Below are 15,691 nucleotides of genomic sequence, written 5' to 3'. Positions count from 1 at the left end.
TTGATAACCTCTTTCAGCCCCTGCCATAAGCCAGCTGCCCTTCCACAAAACAACAGCAGCAGCAGAAAACAACAACAACAACAACACCACAGGCTGCCCTTCTCTACCAAATGATTCTCCCTGTGGACAGTCACTAGTTGCATGGGATCATAGGATTTGTAGCTTTCTCTGCCTCCTGATCTCATTAGTAGGAAATTCTGACATTTCCAGCTGATGTCTGGCCCTGCAAGGTTCTCCTATATACAGTCCTTTTTTCTAAAAAAAAAAAAAAATGTTTAGGGGTACTCTCATTTTCCTACTCATATTGAAATACTGCCCCTCAATGAGGCCAAACTTAGATTCACAAAATATTTAGGGGTATGCATACCCCTGCGTACCCCCCAGAAAAAAGCATTGCCTATATGTAGTAAGCCCTGCCCATGATTCTTTAGCCCCCTCCTTGTTCATAAAGGTAAGGTATAATTAGTTGTGGGGACATCCTTCACCCATTTGCCTTTGTTGAGTGTCCCTGTTAAATGCTAGTAGGAAAAGTGTTTTTAGAGATTTCCTGGCAGAGAAAGCAGGGTCTGCACATCACTAATAGGACTCTCTATCTTAGGAGTCATTGCAGTAGTCCCAATTACTTCTCCTCAATTGTGACGTAGGAGGAATCAGTTTTAAATGGATTTACGTATGTGTAACTACACCTGAATTCAAACGTGGGGAATATTACATTTGTTTTCCTGATTATTGTGCTAGTGCTTTAGTTCCACATTCTTACGGGTGATTCACACTTTGGTGCTTGTTGTGTTATAGAACTGTGGCTTTATTATTGACATACCAGCACATTGTGCTAAATTTCGTTCACTTCAAGGGAGCATGGTGTGACACAACAACAAATGCCACTGGATAGTATCGCAACTCCCCCACCCATTCTATTGAATCCTCTCCCTAAAAATATAAAATGGGAGGTCGTTTTAATTCATTTTTTTGTAAACACCACTAGGATTCTAAAACTTCACTTACATTTAACAAAACTGGCCTCAAAACAAAGTAATAGTTAAAGCAATTGTTGTTCATAATTATAACTACAAAGCAACTCCCGGGTGTTCACAAGCTTCATACACAAACTTAAAAGGAATGCATATTTACTTCATTTTACATCTGAAAAATAGGGATCAAAAACCTATTTTGTACTTCAGCCTTAAGGACTTTATTGGTAGTTTCTTATGCTAGAGAAAAATAATTTCTGAAACATGTGCCCATTACAGACATACAATTAACAAATTCACTCTAATGCAATTCCAACAATAGCTCACATAGAAATTGTAATGTAGAACCACCATACTAAAAACTGAGCACTATTTCCCATTATTCCCTAATTTTGAGCATGCTTCATGTTTTTTGCTCACATTCTGCCTACAAATGTGAGCAAAATACCGTAATCCTTCTCTTGACACAATGAACTTAGAAGCACCTTTCTAGGTTTTGGCATTTCTTTAATCTCCACAAAATTCATGCACCTTCTCTGGAAATTAGTTGGTTCATTCTACAGCGCCTGAAAACATCAAATTAAAATTATAGCAGGAGAGGTTATTTTCTTATTTAAAATGCTTGGAAAATTCTAGTTATTTTAAAATAATATCTGCACACCTGCAGCAATCAGTTGGTCCAATAAGCAGATGCTGCTGCTGGTATACTGTAGCTTCCTTGTTCTGTTCTATTAATGGGAGAACAGTCCCATTAATAGAATCTTTGTATGTGCATTGAACATTCCCTCCCCCCACTCAAAGGAATTAAATGCTGTACTGGTCCAAGTTGCATGCATTTATTTTATGGTAAAGGTGAGATTGAGGTATTTTAACCATGCTACTGATTTAACTTATAGTGATGCTCCAAAAACAAAACTTTAGGTGGGCAAACCATTTCGCAACAAATGATTTGACACCGTATGCATAATGGATATGCATAAACCAATAAAATATTTTCAGAGGCATTAAAATTGAAAAAATATGCAACACCTCTTCATCTACCAAACTAGATAGCCATCTATGCTCTGGTAACATCTAGGTTATATTACTGAACTGTGTTATATGTGGGGCTGCCTTTGAATATGGTTTAGAAACTTCAGCTGCTGCAGAATTCAGTGGCCAGGTTGTTCACTGGGAGAAGATGGTTTGAACATATAACGCCAATCCTGGCTTGACTGCACTGGCTGCCAGTTAATTTCTGGGCCCAATTCAGAGTGCTGGTTTTGACCTCTAAAGCCTTAAACAGCTCAGGACATCAATACCTCAAGGACCACCTCTCCCCATATGAACTGCCCCAGATCCTGTTATCATCACCTGAGGCCCTTTTTTGTGTGCCTCCTCCACAGGGGATCTAGAGGGGGGCAGCATGAGAATGGGCCTTTTCTGCCATGGCTCCCCATTTGTGGAATATTCTCCCCAGGGAGGCTTGCCTGGCACCTTCTTTAAACAAAAACATTCCTCTTCTTCCAGGCCTCTGGCTAATTAAACAATCTATGGCCTTTTAAACTGTTGTAGGGGTATTGTTTTAGTTTGTTACTTAACAGTAGTAGTAGTAGTAGTAGTAGTAGTAGTAGTAGTAGTAATTTATTTATACCCTGCCCATCTGGCTGGACTTCCCTAGCAACTCTGGGTGGCTTCCAACAAAATATTAAAATACAGTAATGCATCAAACATTAAAAGCTTCCCTAAACAGGCTGCCTTCAGATGTCTTCTAAAAGTCTGGTAGTTGTTGTTTTCTTTGACATTTGACTTTGTTATGTAGTTTGTGTTTTTATATTTTAAACCACTCTGTGATCCTAGGATAAAGGGCGGTATAGAAATAATAATAATAATAATAATAATATCTGCAACAGCACAGCATACAACAGGATGTCAGGAGAATGGTAAGAATATACCACTCATTTTCAGGAAAAATAATGACAGGACAGACAGAAGGTGAAAAAGCCTTACCATCATCAAGTGAAGAAGAATTACCCATGGTAAAGGGATGTAAATGGGGAAAGCTTGAAGAAATGTGAGTGGAAAGGAAAAGAAAGGCATCACTGGAAATGTAGAAAAAGAAGAGAAAAGAAAAAAAAGGTGTGAGGAGTAAAGGGAATAGATTTCTAAAGACACACTTAACAGTTAAGACTAACAAACTTTTTTTAAAAAAGAAGGAAGTGTGAGCCACAGATAAAGCTGGAAAATATATTACATACAAATATTTACATCAGAACAACAACAACAAAAATTAAAATCTACCCACCATTCACTGGTTTAGTAATCCAACCCTATTAGATATAAATACCCTAAGTTTTCAAGTCAAGAAAATTACATCAAGCATATTTATCCTCTGGGTAACCATGTTCACACAAATGATGACCAGAACTTAGCAGTCAGCAGAGAAGGTTAAGACAGAGTCACTGATGTTAGCCGGTCATGGTAAACCCAGATGGAACGACAGCTCTTCAAGATGTTAAACAAAATGCATCCCTGTCCAAGCTGATTGCAGGATACTACAAGGCTATGTTATTTCTCTTCATTATAATGTGATGTGATTTTTGTTTTCTTTTACAAAACAAACTTGCCAACAGCTATTATTTCTGGTCCAAACTGTGTTCAAATTACCCTATAAAGATAGCAGCTGAATTTCACCCTCTTGTTGGGGTTAAAGGTAAAGGTAAAGGTACCCCTGCCCGTACGGGCCAGTCGTGTCCGACTCTAGGGTTGTGCGCTCATCTCACTCAAGAGGCCGGGAGCCAGCGCTGTCCGAGGACACTTCCGGGTCACGTGGCCAGCGTGACGAAGCTGCTCTGGTGAGCCAGCACCAGCGCAGCACATGGAAACGCCGGTTACCTTCCCGCTATAAAGCGGTACCTATTTATCTACTTGCAATTAGGGGTGCTTTCGAACTGCTAGGTGGGCAGGAGCTGGGACCGAAAGACGGGAGCTCACCCTGCCACGGGGATTCGAACCGCCGACCATACGATCAGCAAGTCCTAGGCACTGAGGTTTTACCCACAGCGCCACCCGCGTCCCTGTTGTTGGGGTTATCACTATGTAAATGGCCAACACAATTGTGAGAACATCTCTCACCTCACAGACATGTTCACTTTTATTTAATCTGTCCCAAATCAATTTGAGTATATAAATCTTAAGTATTTCTGTCCTCCATCATGTTCACTAAAGGTCTAGCACTACCCACAAATATTTTAATCGATTCACTCTTCACACAATGAATAAACCTATTAAGCATCCCTAACTATTCATTTTCTAGTATGATAACAGCACTGTGTGTTGCTTTAATTCTTTAGTTATTTAATTCTGTACCTCAGTATACGGCCGTTTATTTTCTTAATTATGTTTATCTGTCATCAAAAGCCTTATAAAAATAAAATCTTTTAATTCAGGATTGACAATTATTTATTGAGGAATTCTGTTTTGCTGTTGCAAACAATTTGCCCCTGTGACCCTCATTTATGCCTACAAAAATAATGGAAGCTTACGCTTTGATTATAATCTCCCTAGCAAAAGGAAAATGTGTGACAATAAGTATAAAGTAGTAGTTCTCAGACTTATCTAGTGTTTGTAACTGGCAGTTTAGACTGTCTAAAACTAGTAGCTGTTCCATAACTGTCAGTTGATTCATTATTACTATTTTGGTTATTAGAGTATTTTTCTAATAGTATTAGAACATAATGACAGGTAGCTTTTAACACTAACGTTTCAATCCTACAAATAATAGAAGGCTTACAAAAGCAGAAAACATTCTGCATTCTGTTGGCACTTACTGTTACCTAAATTAGAAAGCTTACATATTATTATTTATAAAAGCACATGAAATTTCTAGCACTGTGCAAAAACCAGCAACGAACTAATGTAATAAATCTGCCAATTTAAAAATTCATACGCCTTACTTGTAAGTTACTTATCATTACAGACACCTTGCTTTGCTATTCTCAGTCAAGTGTTTGGTTGAAAAAGCACATTCTACGAACTAAACAACCAGCTTGCTACTAGAGATTCCACACAGCACAAAAACAGACAAAAGATTGAGAGCAACAAAAACATGTTTTACTTGGAATTAAGTCCTACTAAGTTTAATGGTACTTGTTTCCTAGTGAGTATGCATTAGATTGAAGCCTAATTATTAAAAAAACTCGGTTTTAAAAGTTAGCATAGCAGTTGCAAACAAGTGCAAAACTGCCAAGTCTGGAGAGAAGGAAAATTAGCTACTGCAGTACATCATTTAATCAATATGTGCTCTATGAAGAAACCACAACATAAAAATAACAGTGCATGCTACCAATGAAATGTAGTAATGCTTACAATTTAGGATACAAAGACTGCCTCTTATAAAAACATGTCTGCTGCAGCACAGTTGTTACTGAACTGAGTGACTGAAGCAGATGACATTGAAATATTTCCATCTGAAAATGACACTGGCTTTGCTTACAGATATATGACCACAGTCAGAACACCTTGTTTTCCAGCAGCCAGAAGACTGATACCCCACCAATTCAGAACATACCTTTTGTGTTCAAATTTGTGATGGGGGAAAAACCGTAATTAATCTTTCGTTTTCTCAGAGTAGGTTGTGTAGTTAAATCTCAAGAGTGTCAGGTAATCTGATCAAATTCTTAACTACAACAGACATCTACAACTCATTTTACAAACAGCAGCAACCATTTCAGGTAATTTTTTTAAATTAGCTTTCCAAAACCTTCACAACAAAATGATCTGCAATCACACAAAAGGTTCCAAGAACTGAAAATATTTTGCATCCAATTTCTTCTAAATTTTTGGATATGTATTTTTAAAAAAATAACATGATACATTTACTGGAAAGTTAAATAATACTGTATGATAAAATTAATACTGAAAGGTAATGTATATTTAGGAGGTAGGTCTGGTATAAAAAGCACGTCAACTTACCGATGTCATTGCTCCTTTCTGTGGAATCCTTTTCTAAGGTGCTAGACGATGTACAGCTTGCTAGATCTACTTTTGGGATATCATTCCTGCAGTCAAAAATGAGAGAGATATTTACTGGGACTGCCTGTTAACAGTAATTTCTTGTATCTTGCAAACTGAGGGAAAGAAGCATTCCTCATGCGCAGCTCCTGGGTCACAGTGAGCTGTCCGAGGGAGCTATCGCTTGTAAACCGACATGCTGCTAGGATTAACCTTATCTTGTTTCTCTTTAACACCTGTCAAAAGGGCCTATTTTAGACACACTAGTGTCCTAAACAATTTCTCAAATGTTAACTGCATCTTGAGATGAAGAAAATCTGAAAGGATACCTTCTGATCAGCAATTTTAAAAATAACAATTTGTTTATGAAAACAGTAAGTGATATGAAGAAAGGCAGAATGTGTTGCAGACCCATTAAGTGATAAAGTTATGAAGCGTCAAGCTGTGATAATGGGGTTAAGCCCCCCACCCCACCCCTGCCAATTCATCCGTTGGCTGCAGCTCCTTCAGTAGGATTGGCTCCCTCACTGAGGCGCTTAATAACTAATGGCTTTCCGGTGACAGTTTCAGAGTGGGTGTTTTGTGACTCTGCATGGCAGATGAGTACTAAAAGTGGACTTGTGAAGGGCTTTGCGCATGCACAGAAGCGCCGAATTGCGACCCGTGCGTGCACACACACAGCGCTGCGGGTTGTGAACGCTGCGGATTGTGAACGTGCCTCTTGCATGGATCACGTTCACAACCCAAGGTTCCACTGTATTTTTCATAAATAATGGAAGTTACTAAGAAGTCTAATCTATGGTTTTGCCTGATGATGGAAAGCCATTATCATCAAACAATTTAATTTACTTATTTACAAATTTATAAATCTACACTTTCATATATATATATAAAAAACAGCAGGGGGAAGTACAACATATAAGGATTAAATCAACAAGAAATCCATAAAACATCATTAAAAACGCCAATGACTGCTCCTCACATCAAATGGGGGGCACCTTTTGCGTGGTCGCACGCAGCCCCCAGGATCCCATGCGGCTCCTGGTGGTATGGGCTGGTTTCGCCCTCCCCAGGCTGGATACCTGGAGGTCTCCACCTACCTCAGCCAATCGCCCAATCCCGCCTGGGGAGGCGTTGCCAGGGGATCGGCCAGGTAGGGGGAGGGACCGCCCTGCCCACACAACAGAGGGTGGATCCTCAGCTGGGGACTGGGAAGGATAAACGCCCAGTGCCTGAGCCAAGGTCTCCCTACATCTGAAACTTAATAAAGTTGTGGCCAAATTTAATCCCATAGCTCGTTGTCGTGAGTCATTTTTCCACTCAGGAGTCGCCCGGGATTGGGGGGACTCCGCCTGTCCACTCAATAAATATTAATAAATGCCGATTGGTTAAAAGAAAACTTCATGTTGTAAAGGCCAGTCTAAACAATCGAGTTTTCAAATTACATCTGAAGGAAGGAAAGGATGGTTCCTGCTGAGACTCTACTGGTAAGACGCTCCACAGGGCAGGACCTGCCACACTATTGTTCAGTCACTCAGGGTTATAGGGCAGAGGTGAATTTGGGAAAGTATGACTGGTTCAGTCGCACTGGGCATGGTGCATGGAAGGCGAGAGCTGCTCTGTATATGTGTTCTGGATTTTGGTGTTGCCCAGGGAGCTGCTGAAATTTGAGACCCCAAGGTCCACCACTGCATGGGGTACCACTAGAGGGCCCCATCAGAGAATTTCTGCAATCAAGATGGAAGATAAGGAATCAGCCAGTCCTTTATAAAATCAAATGAAATTACTACATTATGCTGTAGGTGGCAAATGCAATACCTAACTGGAGGCCAACCACTCATGTTTTTTAAAAACAGATTTTAAAATTGTAATATAAATCAAAATAATTTATTGTGTCCATTTTGCACTTCAAAGTACACATTATGTGTACTTCAAAGAGACTCAATGAGGTGCAAGTATCTACAAGATTTCATCATAAATATGTTTTATCATCCACTGATTTCTTTTAAAGAACTGATCCATCAAATACCTTGTATGGGTCAGAGGCACAATTGGTCTTTCTGGTCTTCTTGGAGGCAACGTACCAGGTCTGTTCAAAGAGTTTGTTTTGGGTGGTCGAGGTTTCTTCGGTGGTATAGCAGGAACAGAAGGCTTCTGTAAATCTAACAGCTTTTGCTCTCTCTCTGGTCTTTCTTTAAATCAATTTCCCCCCAAAAGAATGAAGACATTTTAAAGCAAAACTCTCTCACTTATGGAAGTTACAGCTATGGGCAAAACCCAACAGAAAAAATATCTTACATCATCTTTATTACAGATAGGTAGCCGTGTTGGTCTGCCATAGTCAAAATAAAAAAATTCCTTCCTGTAGCACCTTAAAGACCAACTAAGTTAGTTCTTGGTATAAGCTTTCGTGTGCATGCACACTTCTTCAGATACACATGTGTATCTGAAGAAGTGTGCATGCACACGAAAGCTTATACCAAGAACTAACTTAGTTGGTCTTTAAGGTGCTACAGGAAGGAATTTTTTTATATCATCTTTATTGTAACGCTAATAAAGCACATACTTTTATTTACTGTAAAGTAATGAAGTGTAGAAAATTTCTCAAACCTAAACAAATTGTTTTTCTATAGGCCACTTACAACACTGAAAACAAATGAATACAAATTACTGCAAACATGCTGCAAACATGTGTTCCACCAATGGGTGGAATTCAGTGTCACATTATTACAAAAGTTCAGTCTGCACAAGGATTCAGATGGAACAATTTGCTCCCTCCACAGTGTGCAGCTCTGGAGTTTCTCCCAATCCCTCCCCAGAGCCAATTTTGGGGGAAGAGGAGGGAAACCCCATTGTGCAAATGAAAGTCCTTAGAAGAGTCTTGCAAATCATCAGGGAAAGGTCACTCTTTCAGGAAGAGAAGGAAAAGGCAAGTCCAGCCAGAGAGGGAGCTCTGTGGAACTGTCCTTTGATTGTGCTGCTGCTGCTGTTCCCACTTGCTTGTGGGAGAATGTTTGAGGAGAGCTGGTGGGATGGTAATTCTTCCTAGGCCTCAGACTGACAGAATATCATATTGTGTTCCTCCCAACTGGGGGTTGCTGGGGGAACTGATTTAAGCAGGGGAGAATACCAGTCTCCAAGGACCACAGACAGCATTTACTAAAATATAAGGAGGACTTTTCACTCAGAAGTAATGCTTCTTACCTTTCTCTTCTGTTCGATGAGGAAGACATTCTGGTCTTTCAGGAGGTACCTTTTTGATTTCATGTTTTCTGTCTGTCGTAGCTATAAAAAAATTCAATGTAATTGTTTAGAAAGGAAATCAAGAATTTGGAAATATGCATTTATTTATTTAGGTTCGCTAAGGCAATATGCTTCATTACAAATGAATATGGGGTTTGTTTCCAAATATGTGTTTGCGCTCTCTCTCTCTCTCTCTCTCTCTCTCTCTCTCTCTGTCTCTCTCACACACACACACACACACACACAGAGAGAGAGAGAGAGAGAGAGAGAATTTATACTTAGGACTCTTTCACATGGGAGTTCCCCTTGTAAGCATCTGAAGGTTTGGTCAGTGCCTTCCCAACCATATGTATGCTGGACAGGCAATGCTTGCCAACCATATGTATGCTCCATTGACTCCCATGATGGAAGAAAAGCAGGCTATAAATGTGACAAAGGAATGAATGAACAAATAAACAAAGGTGGAAGAAAGAGAGCTGTGTGTAGGAAAAAACATGCATGGAGGTATGCAGTCAGCCCCACAGTTGTGGTATGTAGTCTGCCACAGTTGCCTCTCCAAAGGCAATTATTACTTGCTTGGGCAAATAGGACAACATGTAAGATGTCCCCCCCCCACACACCTTTAGTACATAAAACTGTGGTCAGTCACCTTCACTACCTGCCAGTCTGCCAGTTTCGGAAATATTAAATATTGAGAGGATGCATCTCAAAAACAAATGACTTTTACTTCAGTTGTGAAAACAATATGGAAGATAATCATTGTTAGTGCTTTTCTTTAACAACCACTAGATGGCGAATGCATGTTACTGCTATAGAATGGTTTTGGGAAGATTGTCTGATAATTACTCCGTCATAAAATTAAAGGTCTTCTATGTCTTTTTCAAAGAGGTAATAAACTAATAACACTTTAAAATGAATTATTATGAATTGATACATAAACACCATATTAATAAGTATACCAGTCTTCCCTGCCTTCCTTAATTTGGTACAATGTTACCAATTCTTCACCAAATGGGACTGGTACTTGGCTAGGCTTTCTTATCCCAAGAATGATCACTGACATGAGCAAGCCTGGGATTTCAGAAGCAGTCTGCGGCTGCCAGACAGTACCTGCAATTTAACAATTTTTAAATGGCATGGTGCATAAAGTGATACTGAGAGCTTCCATTAAGAGACAGAAAAGTGAATGTACTGTCTGTAAGGGATATTTACTGATGCTTATTATAAAGCAACAGTGCATTACCTGATCCTTGTTTGAAGGCAGGAGCTGATGGAGGTGGTGGTTTCTTAGGTCTCTAAAATAAAAAAGAAATGATAACCAGGTTGCTAAAAAGAATTTGAACCAGACAGAACATAAAATCATTCTAATAACACACACACACACACACACACATATATATATATATATATATATATATATATATATATATATATATGCAGGTTTTGGTGTCTTCGGGTGTCTTCCCGTGTAAGAGTCGGGGTGTCTGTGCGACGTTTCGACGAGGTCTCACTCGTCATCTTCAGGCTGGTGCTTTCGGCTTCTTGTTACTGGAACAGAGCAGAGTCTGGTGTTTGAGTTCCTATAAATACTGTTGAGGGGTGTGGTGTATAGCCTCCAACGTTCTGGGCAAAGAGGAAGTTCCTAGATTAGTGTGCCTTTTCTTCTTTTGTTCCTTAATTACTTGGGGGATATCTTGGGTTAAGGAACAAAATTAAGGAACAAAAGAAGAAAAGGCACACTAATCTAGGAACTTCCTCTTTGCCCAGAACGTTGGAGGCTATACACCACACCCCTCAACAGTATTTATAGGAACTCAAACACCAGACTCTGCTCTGTTCCAGTAACAAGAAGCCGAAAGCACCAGCCTGAAGATGACGAGTGAGACCTTGTCGAAACGTCGCACAGACACCCCGACTCTTACACGGGAAGACACCCGAAGACACCAAAACCTGCATTCCTGTACCCGTGAAAATCTACGAAAGCATATATATATATATATATATATTTGTAAAGCCTTTCAGCAACACAGCAGATAAATGCAATGTATGAACATAGTGAGAGAGGAGACAGCCATCATAATTTAGTAAAGACTAGCTGCTACTCTATGGAAATTATATGTGACTATTTGCCGTTATGCCCATATTTGCTTAGTGTTCAAAGACTTTGTTAAGCAGGAAGTTACTTCTCTGCAGTTATACTTTGTTTCCTGAAACCAAAGTAGATTAATTACAGGAAAGTACTGAAAAAACAAAAAGCCTTGAGGCACCTTAAAGTCGAACCATTTACCATAGCATTTGTTGAATGGAGATCACTTCTTCAGATATATATCTATATTTGGAAAATATATCTACCACCGTAAAGAGGACTTTTGTGACTGAAACACGTATGACACTGTGTTGCATTAGTATTCAGTGTTAATGTTTTAGGGTGAAATTTTGGATCAAATATGAACATTAAATTTTAAGTTATAATGCTCTGCAGTATATTTGTACACTAAGTTTTCTGTAGCTACATGAGGGTAGATTTAATGGGCTTTATATATCTGTAGTAAGCTTTACTAAAATTTTTGATCACCCATTAACATGGGGAATGTAGAGAACACGCTTCATTCACAGAAAGTCCAAGGTTCAATCCCTGATTCCTCCATGTTGGGCTGGAGAGCCACTGCCAGTCAGTGAAGGCAATACTGACCTAATTGGCCCAATATTCTCATTCAGTTTAAGACTCTTCTGAAGGAACAAGAAATCCAGCAAATTAAAGCACAATCACCAGCCATTTATTCACATGGATAACTGGATGGAGTCCAGTGCTGTGCAGTGCATGTGCAACAGGACTTCCCCTTCCTCTTTTCCTCAGTGTTCCCCCCAAATCTGGTCTGGAGAGTTCTACCCTCTGGAGCACATTTGGGGGGCATGCTGGGGTCTGCAGCAGGGAGGAGAGGAAGAAGTCATGTTATGCTAGTGGAGTCTGTTCTGCTCAAGCAGACACTGGATGCAACAATGCCCGATTCTGTGCAAATAGAATACGGGCTTTTAGAACAATCTTGCTGAAGCTAGTTTTTCAATTCAGCTTTTTACACCGCAAGTTGAAAAAGCTGCACAATGCAATTTCAAGCTACACAAATATGCTGCCGTCCATAAACAAACATTTATCCCAAAAAAAAAACATTTTAGGTGAGTTTCAGCTTTTCAATATTTTATTATAACTAACATGTTCCAAACAAAAGACACAGGTTCATAAAATTCTCAGTGATAAAGGGCAAACATATCCTACCTCTTTTTCAAAGTCAGAAATAAGTAATTTAACAAAGTTATCAGGAAATACTCCTCTTCTGCCGTTGAGTTCTCCTTCCCACCAGCCAGTATCAATACATTCCTAAGGTACATAAAGAAGAAATTGATTGCATACACTGAAAAACATATCTTTTGACAAGGATTATTTCCCCCTGTGAACTGAGAGTATAAAGTGGGATATATGCAGAACATGTTTTATGAGGCCATGGTGTGTATATTGCTAAGTTTTCATCAATAACTAGTGGTGTTGGTCGTTTAAATGTGTTTACTAGTCATAGACACATTGTTAGTTCCCTGGTCAATACATTATGAAAAAGGGGAAAGTAGCAACAGGTAGCAAGTCATGAGAATGTCACATATTTGTGGCCATTAAATATTAAAACATTAAAGTAATTAGTACCAATACCACCCACCCAAAACACACCTGCTGTTTATCTGAATTCTATAGGAGTGTACATTTTTTGGCAGCACCTTAGAGAGTCAGTTTTTGATATGGTGGGGAATAAAAACTAGAGGGTGTACAAGTGAAGAAAAGGAACCCTTCTGTGACAGGTGTACAGATCTGTCTGTCTTTCCCTTCTCTTCTGCCTCCTTTCATGTGAAGCTAGGCAGAAAAGATGGCAGAGCTGGAAGCGTATCATGTAGAGGAGGAGAAGCAAGACATTATTCTACATCTACATTCTACCTTGCTGCCTTCACATTATAAAACACAAGAGTCTTTATGCTTAAATGCAGACTCTTTATGTAACACAATAACACAATAAGCATTTCTAAAAACAAGGTGATGAGTGTATACATGTTTATGTCTGTACACACACACACATATAGATACATACTTATACCCCACTTTATGCCCCCATCATGGCACCAAGCAGTAGAAATGGCAGCATTAACGACATACTAAAGCCTAGCAGCAGACTTCATTCACATAGGCTGTCATGGGCTAGGCTGGGCTGCTGCCACCATTAAAACCATTGCTAGTGACCCCAGGGTCTAACTGGGTTAAGTCTTTGCTACCACCACAGCTCACATATGGCATGCTTTTGTGACTGTGCTGCATGTGAGGGCACTAAAACAGCTGCATACTATGCAGGGAGATGAGAGAGAGGTACCAGAAGACTCCAGCTATAGTGACTGCATGCCCATGAGTCAGACTGGAGGTATGCACAAGCTACAGGAAACCTAGAAAAGGGGAAACCAGCTTCTCCCTTTGCTGACCAGGAAAGAAATAGGAGGTGCGAGGTGCTCTGGAGAGGGAACTAAATGGGACTAGTACACCAGCAGGAAAGCTTATTCCCCCACTCCTTCCTCTAGACCAGCCTTTCTCAACCTGCGGGTCCCCAGATGTTGTTGAACTACAACTCCCATCACCCCTAGCTAGCAAGGCCAGAGCTCAGGGATGATGGGAGTTGTAGTCCAACAACATCTGAGGACCCACAGGTTGAGAACTGCTGCTCTAGATTCAGTTTTAATCCCCACTGAGCTGCCTGCATCATATCTAGGGGACTGGGTGGGGACTGTCAGGCGGTCATGAGAACTAAGATTTGTATACACTTGCCAGTTTGAGCATATGCTCTTTATAACTCTTTCTAATGAATTTCCTCAAGTGCCATAGAATATGCAGCTTCATTGATTTCTGTATGTTCCTGTTACATTCATACCCTTGCATGGAAATATGTACACGTGAAACTTACACATTTGCAAAAAGTAATGGTAAAAAAGAGAGAATTGTTTAAGGATAGCATATGCAACTGCCTACAGCAGAATGACACTTTCTTCTGCATCACCACCATGATCATTATTTATAAAGATGCAGCCATCTGTCTGGCACTGTGCAAAGAAATAAAAACAGTTTGCTATCCCAATGTGGCTCACGATCTGCATAAGATGAGAAACAGGTGGACAAAGGATTTAACTACAAAAGTAAGAATCTTCAGCTTATATATTAAAAGTTACCTTTGTTTTCATTTTAGAAACACAGTGTACTGGAAGGAATTATATAAAGCAACATTCATTCAATGCAGTATTTGCCCCATGTCAGATATAGATCCAATGGGCATTGGATATACTGCAACTGTCATTAAAGTCTGAGAGAGAGAGAGAAGGAGGGAGGGAGGGAGAGAGAGAGAGCGGTTTGCAGGATTGTGTGAACCACTATTGCCTTTTGTGGAAAGTTTGTTGATTGTGACATTCTAACGGTCAGAGCCTGGCAGAAACGCACCCTACCCTTAAGAAGATATGTAGCTGCCTTATATTCAAGAGCACTGGTCTGTCCAGCCTGGTGTGGACTTTTCTCAACTGGCAGCAGCACTCACAGCTACCAAATCTCCTTTTAACTAGAGTTCATTGTAAAAAAACAAAAACAAAAACAAAACAAAACAAAAAACTAGAGTTCATTGTGGGACGTCTCTACATGTAACACGAGCTCTACCATTAAACTATGGTGCTCCATAATTCTTGCATCCCTTAAAGCTTTCACATTTTCCCTTACATGCAGCAAATCTATCTAGAACAAGAAAATAAATCCGGTTCTTTCCCCCCACAAAAATCTGCGGCTGTCTGAAAGAGAAGTGGGGGTTGCGAGAACCACCTTCTTGGCAACTTTTGCAGTGTAAATCCCCCCCCCCCTTTGTAATCACTTTGATACGATAATTCAAAACCTCAGCTACAAAAGGCAACATGACCCACAGAGACCTAGTGGGTGGAATGCTACTGTATTAGAAACTGAGAGGCAGAAGCAGGTTTCATGAACAGAAAAGACAAACAGCTACATAACGTGTTTGCACATACTGCATATCGATATGACTAAGGTGCCCTTTAGACTTTATCTAAGCTGTGCAGGAGTAGCTTATCCGTGGGGGAATCCCACACAACCGGGAGAATGATCTGAGGTGGCCAAATGTGTTGCTTTTTTCCACACACCCACTCCACCCACAAATCAATGGCTTCTGCAGGCCCAGGCATGTGTAATCAGCTCAAAAGATAAGTAGCTCTCACACAGCTGGGAGAATCTTTAAAGGGAGCCTCAACTCAAACGTATCATCAAGGATCCTGGACAACAACACTTCCTTCTCACAGGCCTTGGGTGGAAGCACTATACCTGCTTACATATATCCCCCCTTCAAGCTAAAACAGCTACTCACCAGCAACAACAGGCCACACAAGAGAGATACAGACACAAGGGCTTGACC

The 15,691-nt window shown here is 40.1% G+C and overlaps 1 protein-coding gene across 4 annotated transcripts in view; it reads right to left on the bottom strand.

The window, feature by feature from the left end:
• Positions 1–15,691, bottom strand: part of SH3KBP1 (SH3 domain containing kinase binding protein 1) — a 153,461-nt gene that overhangs the window by 12,700 nt on the left and 125,070 nt on the right. For all 4 annotated transcript variants that reach the window (XM_082220594.1, XM_082220596.1, XM_082220593.1 and 1 more), the window contains 5 exons: positions 12,481–12,582; positions 10,450–10,501; positions 9,168–9,248; positions 7,993–8,155; positions 5,925–6,010 (listed from right to left, as the gene is read on the bottom strand). In XM_082220594.1, coding sequence (XP_082076720.1) covers positions 5,925–6,010; positions 7,993–8,155; positions 9,168–9,248; positions 10,450–10,501; positions 12,481–12,582 — 484 coding nt within the window. The remainder of the gene's footprint in view (positions 1–5,924; positions 6,011–7,992; positions 8,156–9,167; positions 9,249–10,449; positions 10,502–12,480; positions 12,583–15,691) is intronic.

This window comes from Podarcis vaucheri (genome assembly GCF_965113315.1).
Source record: "Podarcis vaucheri genome assembly, chromosome: 4".
NCBI classification, from domain to species: domain Eukaryota; kingdom Metazoa; phylum Chordata; class Lepidosauria; order Squamata; family Lacertidae; genus Podarcis; species Podarcis vaucheri.
Note: the sequence above shows the minus strand (reverse complement) of the source record. Positions and strands in the feature narration are given on the sequence as shown.